This window comes from Anabrus simplex, chromosome X, assembly GCF_040414725.1.
Source record: "Anabrus simplex isolate iqAnaSimp1 chromosome X, ASM4041472v1, whole genome shotgun sequence".
NCBI classification, from domain to species: Eukaryota; Metazoa; Arthropoda; class Insecta; order Orthoptera; family Tettigoniidae; genus Anabrus; species Anabrus simplex.
The window spans coordinates 157616535-157629539 of record NC_090279.1 but is presented as its reverse complement, the minus strand read 5'-3'; the positions used below and the strand labels follow the sequence as shown (position 1 = coordinate 157629539).

General features: G+C 36.6%; 1 protein-coding gene across 1 annotated transcript in view; it reads right to left on the bottom strand.

The window, feature by feature from the left end:
- The window catches only part of Rbp (RIM-binding protein), a 388051-nt gene that overhangs the window by 63223 nt on the left and 311823 nt on the right, over nucleotides 1-13005 (bottom strand). Inside the window, exon 23 of the mRNA XM_068230934.1 lies at nucleotides 11483-11735. Coding sequence (XP_068087035.1) covers nucleotides 11483-11735 — 253 coding nt within the window. The remainder of the gene's footprint in view (nucleotides 1-11482; nucleotides 11736-13005) is intronic.

The following is a 13005-nucleotide window of genomic DNA, read 5'->3' as shown; positions in this document are numbered from 1 at the left end:
CTCTCAAGAGACCTGCATTAAAGATCTGAATGTCTTTCTAGCTGAACTCCCTTGACTATAATACCATATTGCAGCTATTTATCTTAAAAAAATAAACTGTGTAAAGTAGTAAAATTCTGTAGCTATACTGGTGTACGAGTTATTTAGAAAATTACAATTCTGGTATAAATCACATGATCAGTAAAATAATCCATTAGTTAAATTCCATCCTAGCAAGCATTAGTCCCCAGTCTGAATTTCAGCTGTTGACATGGTGAGACAGTTATCATTGCAACACCATATTTTTCTATGTAAAAGTTCTGGTTTCATCATAATGGTCGTGTGAACAGTCATAACTCTTGCTGTTGGTGTGCAGAAAATCCTAATGGTGTTTATGAAGTCCCTCACTATGATAAGAATATTGGTGTTTGGTGTGCTCTTAGTGCAAGACGAATAATTGGGCCTATTTTCTCAAGATGACAATAAATGCAGAGAGGTACCAAGATGTCATTTGGATGCCATTCTCCCATTCGTTAACGGAAGAAGATAAAATGTGGGTGGTTTCAACAAGATTCAACCCCTGCTCATAAATCAGAAGTGTTTGCAGACAGAGTGATCAAAGCTGGTCTTTTTCCCCCTTGTTCCCCACATCTAACAGTGTGCAATTTTTAGTTGTGGGGTGACCTGGAACAAAAAATGTATCAAACAAATCTTCACACATTGGAGGAACTGAAAGAAAACATTACGGATGAAATCAAAAACATTACAGTGGCAGAACTCACTCGCGTCAGCCAGAATGTAGTTAGCAGATACAGTGCCAAATAACCCAGGAAGAACGATACTTCCAGCATCTTTTATAAGGTAAGATTTCATATAAGATATATACACCTTAAAGCAGAGCGGATGTGCGGAACATAAGTTCAGCTGAGGCAGCTGCCGTAGCGCAGAGTAAAAATACCGTGCGTTCCGTCTTAGTTTCTATGAAAGACCCTGCATACCGGGCGTCTCACCGAAGAGTTGCCACGTATCTGTTCTGTGGAATTTTGGAAGACTGAAAATTTAATTTCTGTAATGTGTAGGTAGAGTTGGCCCAAACAAAAACTGCTCACCATGTATGTCATGTAACATCCAGTATCAACAGAAAATATTGTTTATGTTCTCAAGGAAATCTAAATGAACGTTTAAAGTGTAATTTTATGTGCCCAATCAGCAGCCTCGAATTAGTCTGTTGCGATATTCAATTCAAGGATATTTATTGACTGTAACAGTACAGCTTCTCTGATTGCACTTCCTTTTAGTGTACTGTGCTACCTCCACACTACTGTCATACAGGTGGTGGTGCTAATTGTTTTAAGAGGAAGTTCAATTAGACAACCATCCTATATTAACACAAATCAGAGGGGAAAAAATTGAAGGGGCCTGATACTGCAAGAAATGAATGCACTGACCAAAGGAAGACAACGGCCACAAAGGGAGTGAAAATGAAAGACTCCCTAGGCCTTGAATGCTCTAAAAGAACAAGAGATGACCAAGGGAGGTCCGATAGGATAGATGGAAGCGAGGAGCCTGGCACAAGTAAGTGGAAGCAATGCCAGCACTCAGCAAAGTGCCCTGTGGTCACCAACGCATGCTCCCAAGTTAAGAGCCCCTGGGAAGATGGGGAGAGAGCCAATTTATATGTCAAGATGGAAGTGTATGAAAACGTGGAGACTGTCATTGTCCTTACGTGTTTTCATGTTTGCTCCCTCTCTTAATGCTAATCTGTCACAGTGTTTATCCTATTATGCGTTTCTATTCATGTTTTTCCTTTGCACTGCTTATTGAAATGGCTTGTTGTGAACTGAAAAGAAATAGGAGTAGACTGCAACTATGCATCACACCTATCTGGGTAGCTGTTCCTTCATTATGAATGTCAACCGTTATTACAGCATCGTGATTATTGCACACAAGAGATCATTATCATCTGCTATTTATTTAATAGGGTCATTGCTGTCTAACAACAGAGATCTTGCAGAATTCAAAGATCTTGTTAGCCAAGTCTTAACAAACAACTGAATTATTATACTGTGTAGTGTTCAGTTCCATATCACAGTACTTGAAAGAAAAAAGGTATGAATATAAACTGATGCTACTTTTGCCAAACGTGCCTGAATAGTATTCATTTTCTAAAAGTATCTATAATTAATTATCTTTCAGTTTCATAAATATAATCAAAATTGCTAAATCACCATGTGAACAGCTGGACTACCATCCTGTTAGGGGAGCATCTATGACCTAGAGATAGTCCTGGTTATAACAAGTGACAAATTCCCTTTTTTTAAACCTGTCATAAAAATTAAGAGAAATATATTTTTAAAACTTTGTTAGCTAGCAAAACTATATTATACAAGGAAATGTTTAATTACTGACTCTACACTTTTGTCCAGCTATGTAGTAATAAAATAATGTGCATGATGTATTTAATTTAGTTTGACTTGTACTTTTATTTTCTACAAGAATTTATTATTTTAAATATTACCATTGGGTGCCCTCTTTTTCAGTAAGACCAAAATTAGAACATATATTTTAAAACATCTTTTACATAAAGCAAGGAGATTTTTTTTTTTCAAATTGTTACACCTTAGGTCTTTGTTGAGAGTTTTGGCTTGTGACTGTATGGGCTAATTGTGAAACAATCTAGAAAGCTTGCGGTAGATGAAAAAGTCGTGAATGGATATCGGCTTCTAGTAAATTCCTCTATTTGGGCAGACCTTTAAATTTTCACAGTCCAAAAAACAACACTGTGACAAATAAGATATTAATTTTTGTATCTATATTAAGAAAGAACCATTCTAACATAGCAGTGCTCATCATCTTTGTATCAGTAGAGAATGTTTTTCTATTTCAAAATGTTTGAAAAGGTGGATGTCCTTGAGACTAAAATCCAAAATTTTCCAGTTATCTACTGTAGATCAGCAAAATGTCATTTCACCACAGTAGCTTTTGTTACAAATCCTTGCCATCTGAAACTGTGACTGTATAACTAATCTGGAGCACTCCATTAGCCCACGACAAAATCCAGAAAGTTTGATAATAATATATTTTTTTTTAAATCGAAGCCTTGCATTTCCAGTGTCAACTTAGTTAAATTAAATAGTGTTTTATATATTTGTTTCTTGTGTTCGACAGACTTACAGGTTAATTTAAACACTAACTCACTCAGTCAACCTGAGCCAGAACTTTACAACGCATGTTTCAAATATTTACAAATTGTTTTATGGGTCAGTTTCTATTGAAATGGTTATTTCTAAACAAAAATAAGTTGAACTCAAGTAACTGACATTTGTGCTCACCTAGAGAACCAGAAATGTTCAGATTTAAGCCTGAAGACATATTTTCACCTTTCAAATTTATTCATGTTCCAAAATGCCCTCTATCTTTCAAAACTGTTCCTTATACTTTTTGTAAGGAAAACTTTAAATAGAACAAAAGGTAAAATAGTGTATTAAACAGGGTTAAATACTTAATCTTGACTCTTATCATTTTAGAGTCCTAAAGGAATCCATCATTTTTTGATAATATGTACCGTAGCTATTAATACCATCACCAAACCATTTTCCAAAATATTAGAAATATTTAATGCTCTATTGTTATTGTTGAGGTATTATTCTATTGAACTGTTAGTTTTGTTAGTACAAAAATTGGTAAGTTAATCAACTTACATTCGTTTAAGAATTTATGCTTCGCTGTAATACACCAACTGTGTCATTCCATCCTGGACAATATACTCTGAAATCAATTTGTGAATATATTGTAAAACTTAAAGATAAAAAACAGTACTAGTGCTAAAAAGTAATACATAGGTCATAAGGGCAGAGTATCTATAATGTGCAGCTGACAGGATGTTGTTAGATGTGTATTTGTTTGATGGAAGGGGATAGTAGTGGACAGAAAATGGATTCAATAGGTAAAGAGGAACACAGAAAGAAACACATATCAGGATAAACACAATGGCAGATTTGTGTGGGAAGAGGAAGCAACAAAAAAGAGAAGACTAGTACAAACATGAAAACATTAAAGGACAAGAAAAATTAAGCTTCATACACTGCTATCTTCAAATAAACAGGCTCTTGCCTCATCAATCTCAGGTCTTTTTTTCTTCTTCTTCTTCTTCTTCTTCTTCTTCTTCTTCTTCTTCTTCTTCTTCTTCTTCTTCTTCTTCTTCTTCTTCTTCTTCTTCTTCTTCTTCTTCTTCTTCTTCTTCTTCTTCTTCTTCTGTATTTGTCCCTCCTGGTGGCACATCCACAACATGGATTTGTTGTCCTCATTTAGTTCTGCCCTGGGCCATGCCAGGGTGGAGACTATGCTGCTCTGCAAATTGTTGTGAAGAGTACTGGTTCACTGCTGTTTAGGTCATCGCTTTGGTCACCTACAGACGACTTCTTGCGTGTAACCTGTCTCTGTAGTAGTATCAGCTACTGTCCTTGATACATATCCAAATCATCATAGATCCAATTTCATGATGTCAGGTGTTCACCTCAGCATCTTAGTCTCGATGATGCTTAAACGATGCTCTGTCACAGTTGTAGTTGACCAACATTCGCAGCCATAAAGTGCAGGTCATCTACATCCATTATTATCTTCTCAGACCCCTGGAAGCTCAATTACTTTTTGAGCCAAGAAGTTTTTCAGCTAATGTATCTGAGTTAGTATCTCATTTGTGTGTATGTTGGTGCCTTTTTTAGCCAATGAATAAGCTATTATATTTCCCTTTAGGGAATCCACCAAAATGTAAAGTAAATATATTTTTGGTGGTAGTTTAGTAGGTACCTTACCTTGGTATTAAACACGTAGATAAGATTTATATAATTTTCTTTACCAAATAAGGTAACTTAAATTGTATGGCCATTGTACAATTTTTCTGGTCTTCTATTTTCTCTCCCCTTGTGACAAGCAACTCCTTTCAGATGTTCTAGCTCACTGTGCAGTCCGAGACTTCATCACAACAAGTATATGGGGTCTGATACTTTAAAATAAGTAAGGGATGAAGCGTATGGTAAAATAAACACAAAAAATAAAAACAGGCAATCAAAACATTAGCGTGTGTGTGATGTAAATAATAAGAAGTCTAATATAGTCTTACTTTACGTTTCACTTGAGAAATTCTATTTCACATGTATGACTTAAAAACATGAAATCAAATATAGATACTTTGCTAATACAGAACTTAATTATACTTTGTATACGTTGTAGCTAATAGGTACTGAGAGAGGTATGAGGTATGAGGTTTAAATGTCCAATTTTGTCATTCAGGAACAGGAGATTGAAACTTAAAAAAAAAAAAGTTCATCTAATAATGTGAACACTGGTCCTTTTACTTAGGTGATCAAGATTGACGTGTTTACAGCCCACAGTTTTGAGCACTTGTAATTATCTTCTACAAAAAAAAAAAAAAAGTTATAATTGATTTTATTTCCTTAATTTTCGTCTGAACTTCACTGTGCTACAACCAATGTTATATATTTAGTCTCTATTCAGAAATACTTGAATTCTGGAATTAAAATTTTACATATTTTACTATATAAAACCTAGACAACTGTGAACAAAATAGTTCAAATGTGTAAAGATATTCTAACCATGAGCCAGGTGAATTTGCTAGCAGCTGCATTCAGATGAGAAAAAAGATAAAGTCTATTTATTTTAATAAACAACATATTATGGAAACTTGAATATATAGAATATAATTTGAAAGTATTGGGGAGTAGGAAAAATATATAAGATAATAATTATGAGAAATTAAGTGCAAATATAATTTTTGGGACAGTTTCTTGAAAGTTTAACGAAGAAGATTGCATCAATTGCAGTTAGGTCATACAAGATGAGTCAGCCATCAGTATTTATTTAATATATGAACAAATACTGTGTGTTTCATTCCTTTGAGTGTCTATCAGTATCACTCCGATTATCTAAGTAGTGACTCATCTGACAGAAAAGTAAATGCATATATACGAAGCCTAAATGTAGCCAGTTTTAAAGATTTGGAAGAAGATTTATCAAGTCCAACACGATTTTACTCCAATATCTGCTATTTTTCATTGTTTGGAAGAATGGTCGTTGGTGGATTTGGTACTTTGAATGTACATATTTTCATTATGGATAGCACATCAGAACTTAACTGCCTCTGCAATAATATCAAGCAAAGTTTACTTTAGGGAACAAAGAGGTCAGCAAGTTACTTTCACATCTCCTGGCCATGGTCCATCAGTATTTGAAGCTTGCCATATGGAGATGTAAAAGCACTCTGTGGAACACATTAGGTGTCCACTCATAAAAACCAAAAACTCTTAGCATTTTAATGTGCCATCCTAAAGTTTTTAACTTCAATATTACGCTTGTTGGGTGCATTCCAAGGGGGGCGACCTGATATAGAGAATGTAGTGTGCAAGTTGCTCAGTGTGTGTTAAATTAGACCATTTGCAATCAGTAGCTGAGCTGTATGATATTCTTCTTCTTCTTCTTCTTGTTTCGTTTCGGCCAACTAAGGACCACGTCATTTCAACTGTTTCCCTTGAGCTTTAATGTTGGTCCAGTACTCCTTCATTCGTATACGGTGTTGCTCCTTTCGTTCTTCCGTCCATGCCTTTCCAGTTTTCATCTTCGGCTTTGGTAGGAAACTCTGATGTTCTTGGAGTTTTTTCTTAAGTGAGACACGCTCCTGGATATCTTCAAATGAGATCCCAATCTCCTGCAGATCTTTCTGTACCTCACTGAACCATGCCCCCTTTGCCTTTTTCTCTTGGAGGAAAGTGAAAATGCGGTTGGTTAACTGTGTTGAATTCATTTGGGCCATGTGTCCATAAAAAGTAATCCTCCTTTTTCGCATCACATCAGTTATTTTCTCCACATGCGAGTACAACTCCTGGTTGTGCCGTATCCTAAACTCGCCGTTGTCTTTGACTGGACCTAAGATTTTTCTCAAAATCTTTCTTTTCTTGGCCTCCAATTTCTCCATCATGCCTTTTTTATTCATGGCGAGACATTCCGCAGCATATAGAGCCTCTGGCCGGATAACAGTGCAATAGTGTATGATTTTTGCATTCAGAGATATAGATCTTTTGTTATAGACATTTTTAGTCAGATTATTATTATTATTATTATTATTATTATTATTATTATTATTATTATTATTATTATTATTATTATTATTATTCACCAATGAAGGAATAAAATAATAGTGTGTATTTTTGTTCCTTGTTTAATGATGTTTCTTTACAGGTATGTTAAAGTGTGTGTTTGACAGATTGAGCAGCTTTCAAGTTGCAACCATTTTAAACTGTCATGGGCATCATTTGGCTTCAAGCTGATGTCCCTCATGTCCGCTTTCACCATCTCTCGCCAGTGCCTTTTTTTGGTCGTTCAGCTGGGTGGTCACCGTGAAGTTGGCGACTGTGCCAGGTGCTGCATGCAGAACATGGCCATATCATTGAAGGCACGTTTCCTGCAACTTTTCATTAATCGGCATGATGTCCATTTGTTGTCAAATTGTATCATTCCTGAGGTGGTGGATTAGGGAGATGCCTACTGACCAGTGAAGCATTCGCATTTCCATGCCATGAAATTAGCGTTCATTGTTCAGCACCATATAGCACAACTAGACATTCTATTGTTCAGTATATCTTTGACTTTAGGTGAAGAAGCATTCTTTTGCCACAAAGTAAACCAGTGACTTCCCTCCACCACACCCGAGTCGCATTTATACTAGCTCGGATTTCTTTGCTACTGCCTCAGTCACTTCACAGGTGAAATACAAGATACGTGAAGCTGTCTTTGATAAGCTCTCTCCTCTGACTTAGATGGTGCAAACACTTGGATTAGTTTTCTGGTATTCTGTCTTCATGATGTTCAGGGACACTCAAAGGGACAATTCATTAAATAATAATAATAATAATAATAATAATAATAATAATAATAATAATAATAATAATAATAATAATAATAATAATAATAATAATAATAATAATAATAATAATAATAATAATAATAATAATAATAATAGTAATTGTAATTGTCATCGGTGGTGAGTTGATAGTTGGCGGAATCATTTTTGACTTGACAAAAGAAACTAATGAACTAACATTTTTTGAAGAATTCGACAAAATTTTTGTTGTAAAAATTATGTCAAAATTTGTGTGTTTTATTTTTGATGAAGTTGTATTTTAAAGTATTTTCAGGACTCACTGAAGAGACAATTATTTACTTAATCACTGACATAGATATTGGAGATCTCCAGTAATATGTTTTTTTTGTAACCCATTTTTTGTATCACCCTGTAGTGCCACGTGGAGGCTTCGATCACGAAATCGCTGAGTTTCGCAATCAAAATCTCTAGAATGAATTTCCCACATTACCATATTTGGTGCTATAATTCTATTGGTGAAAATAACACTAATTGGTATTGGTCAAACTTCGGATCGAAACATAGGTAGCTTCCCTGATTGGCTGTTTGAGTATTTCCCAATTTCCGGCTTTTTGGATCCTTAGCAAGAGCAAGGCTCTGTTCAGCGTCTTTGGTTTTCGTACGTCGTAATGATCGGACGCACCTTGTAAGGTGGTCCGCTCACCGGCTCCAGCCATCCCGGGGTAAGCATGTTTTCTGTTCTCAAGTGTTAACTTAAAATGTAAATTCATTCGTTCGGAGTTTGCCTTAGACCCTGGTTTTCACCGCTTTTGATTTGTAATGCCGTAGTTCGTCAACTAGGCATACCCTTTATTTTGGAGGCAATTCATTTTATTAATCTTTTGTGAATATGTAAACTTTAATTATTTTTTTCCGAGTTGCCTCCAGTAATTTCGTATCAATTTAGTGCACACCTGTTGAGCTTTGCGTCCCTCACTGATGTGTATTAGGAGAGGATTGCTTCTCTATAGGCCTCTGCGCTAAATTTAATTTCTGTTGTTCCCTTCCCTTGTAACATTTTTCAACTTGCCTTATATGATGTTTGTAATTAGGTCATTGTTCCCTTTAAATTATCATTGTAAATTTCAACATCGAAATTATGCTCACTTATTTAAATGTCATTGTAACTTTGTGTAAATATTCACTTTCCTGAGAGAAACATTGATAGGAACCTCGTGGTTCGATTTGATTTTTTTAATTAATAATGTTATCTAACCTTGTGCACTTCATACCTTGATTCAATTCTATATGTTAAATAAATTAGACAAAGGGTTAATGTTCTCACGTTTCTTTCCCTACAACGTCGCGTAAGGTCTCGTCCTCTAGGGTTTCCCGGCCTGCTTCCCATACTTCCTTTCTCTAGTTGGCATGTTGGTTATCCTGCGAAGCCACGTATTTGTAAAAGGTAAAATGTTTTCCTGTTTGATCATCGGCTGATGTCGTTCTGTAAGGTTTGTTATTTTGCATTATCAAATAATTACGTGTTTTATATGTATCTTGTATTATGTGCTTCCTTCTGTTTAAAAGGGGGGGGCGGTTACAATAATAATAATAATAATAATAATAATAATAATACATCATCATCATCAAAGAGGTCAATACTGCCCCATTTCAGTGTGAGAACTACCTCCAGTAGAGAGAAATAGAAAGGCAAACTCTTTCCCATAATGCAAGATTATTTCAGAAAATTATTTTTCACAGCTCTATTGCTGTTTCAACTGGCCAGGTGGAGAGTTCAATTTGCTACTGTACCCAAATGTTGTAGGATCACATCCAGGACCAACTAGCTGGTATTTAAAGATACTTAAATACATAATTCTTAATTCAGTAGATTTATGTTTATGTTTACTCAACAGCACAGAGTGCCATAGTAGGTACAGCATGCCCCAAACATTTGAAGTACGGTACGTAATGTGCAGCCTCTGCATTACGCTACCATCTGTCACAGGGATTGTAAACTAAGTCAAACTTTCTTTTACATGGAGATTACAAATTAACCTGTTCCCTTTCCTTTGAGCAACTTGAAAGTCACGAATTTTAGCACTGTGACAACTGATCTTGGCAGGAAACTGTAAAGTTGGCTTTCTGATAAGAGTTATTTTGTTTGCTTTTGATCAACAGTTTTAGACATGACTGAGCCCCAGGGGCTCTTAACTTTGGAGCATGGGTTGGCGACCATAGGGCTCTTAACTGAGTTCTGGCATTGCTTCCACTTACTTTCATCTTTGCTCTCCGACCTCCCTTGGTCAACTCTTGTTCCTTTCTGAACCCGACGGTATTAGGTTTGCAAATCATAGGTCTTACATTTTCACGCCCTTCATGGTCCTTGTCTTTATTTGGTCAATACCTTCATTTTTTGAAGTGTTGGATCCCTTCCATATTTTCTCTCTGATTAGTGTTAAATAGAGGATGGTTTTCTAGTTGTACTTCCTCTTAAAACAATAATCACCACAACCACCTTAGACATGACTGAAACCATAGGTATGTGATTTTCCACTTCAATAATCCCACATGCACTGGCCAGTGTTGAAATTGGTGAGCAGCCAGTGACAATGTCACTTGGCTATCACACTCCGATGTTAAGAAACAGCTTACAAGGTAAAGTAGTTAAAGGAAGTCTCGCCGAAGTCTAGTCCCTCATCCATGTTGTGGAAGATGGGAAAAGCTACACTGTTGAAAAAATTGCATGAGGCTAAATTATAACCGTACCCAGCTTGCTGGAGTTCATAAATAATTATGCCAATGAATAGTAAAAAAGGTGTACGGCTAGTGGTGTCCGATTATCAGCTTGTTCCAGGATTTTAATTCTGATCTGATGGTTGAAATGGGGTTCACTGAGCCTCCTGAAGCTATCCAATATGAGAGGCAGTGAACACAGACAAGACAGCCAAATCACTGACTACATGACACTCTGATACTTGTGTCTTGGCAGGCTCAAACAGAGTGGAGATGAGTTAGTTTAGTTCTGGGTTAGAAGGCATATTAAACACACAGTATTTTCCCTTAGCTATTCCTACAGTAAAGACACTACTAGAATAAGAGCAAGTTATTACATCTGATTCTATAGGTTTCTGTAACATACTTTTCCTACACATCATTAATATTATTTTATAAGAGAACTAGTCATAAAAGTCAAATTGTTCCAACATAAATCCTTTCCCTTAGGTTATCTCAATCCATACTTATTAAACACATGATTTTTATGTTTTGCTGTGTGGGGTGATTCATGCGTATTGTCAAGTAATCAAACAGCTGGTCAAACCACATTTATTTCTGAATAATGTTTACCACATATCATAGTGTAAAATGCTCATGGATTCATGAATCAAATTCAGTATCCTGAATTATAAAAGTAGATTTTTTTTTTCATACCCACTGTGTCTGATATGGGTAAGTTACTGATCTCTTTGAACTACAATTCTTTATATTTCTCTCTTTATCCCTGCCATGGTTGTAGCCTCAGTGTTGTATGAAGAGGGCACCCAACTAAGTTAAAAATTGTGCTTGGACATTACAAGAGTTGTCTACAAGAACTATGTCATCTAATGGGATAAATGGTTGACCTACCTTTCCGTCGGTCGCGTGGATCCATGCGCCCGTCCCGCGGGGGTGGAGGGGGACCTCTAGCGCCAGGTCCGTGACCTCCAGCACGTCCCCTGGGAGGTCTACCATTATCTCCAGCATAATCCGGAGGTGCCTCAGTCAAGAAGTTGGATGGCACTAGGCCGCGCACGCCATTCAACTCGCCCATGTAGAAACCATCGTCGTCCATCTCCCCGTACACGTAGATGATGTTACCGGTGTTGAAAGATAGTTCCACCTGCAGTAGGACGCATACAGCACGCCAGGCTAGTTCTGACCGTTCACAGACATGTTATAATCTCTACTATCCTTAAAAAGTTTCTACAGTAATAGACAGAAGCTCTGTAAACAGGTTTAATAACTAACTCTGCTTTATTCTGGATTACTGAAATAGTGCTCTAACAGCAACACAGAGGTTAATTGTTTGTATTAACCTAGATCTGTATTTTTCAGGCCTATAGGCCATGATCCAGGAGCATATGGCAGAGCCGATGTTTCCACTGAAAACTGCAGTCAGCATTCTCAAGGGTTATGCTAACTGTGACTGGTATAAAGCTCACAGCGAAATGGAGTGGTATCGCTGTTTGCCTATTGGAGGACACGGCAGGCCAGAAAAAGCAACGGGCGATCAGTTGCCTGTCTCATAAAAAACTATTGAAAATAGGATGCTGGAAAGATCCGCCTTCCCAATAGACTTCATCAATCTTAATCGATCATATTTATTAATAAAAAACATTGTGCATGTTTTGAGAAAAACAAACTTTCTCTTCCTCAGTGACAATATTGACAAGGTGGATCTTTCCAGCATACTATTTTAAATAGTTTTTATGAGACTGTACAAGTCAATATAGAAATAAGTAGCGCCTATTATTGTCACATTTTTCAACAGTTGCCTGTCTTCACCAAGGCAGGTTGGCCAATGCCGGGCTCCAAATTGCTTCAATCATTGGCCTATGAACAGCCAATCAGAGACTGTCCCCTCACCATGGCAGACCAGTAGGTTAGCAGCGCACCACAACCTGCACTATATATTTTGAGGTGGAATTGTGATACTACCCCATTCCATTGAGAGTGGAATACAGTTCTGGTGAAATGTTGGGACTCTCATATGCTTCTGGACCACAGCCTCTAAGCCTGAAAAATACAGACATACGATATAGCCAGTTGTGAAAGCCTTAACTGCTATATTTGTAGTATTTGAGAGTGTTTTCATGTAGGCTTGGATAAAAAAGTGTTGGAAAGGAAGTAACAAGTGTCAAAGCAAGTCATATATAAAGAGTTGGCAAATATTTATTTATAGGACAAGGCACAAGGGATTGGAATAATTGATCAAGGGAAATATTTAGATTTATCCTTTCATGAACTGTAATTATAGACATGATAATAAACTTTTGGGCTTTTGCTGTGTCAGGAAACAAGGGGAAAGTCTCTATGTTTTGCACAGAACTTCGCTCCGCGTCTTCAGAAGAAAATCTCATCCGTTCACAAGGAAGACTTCTTTAACCTTT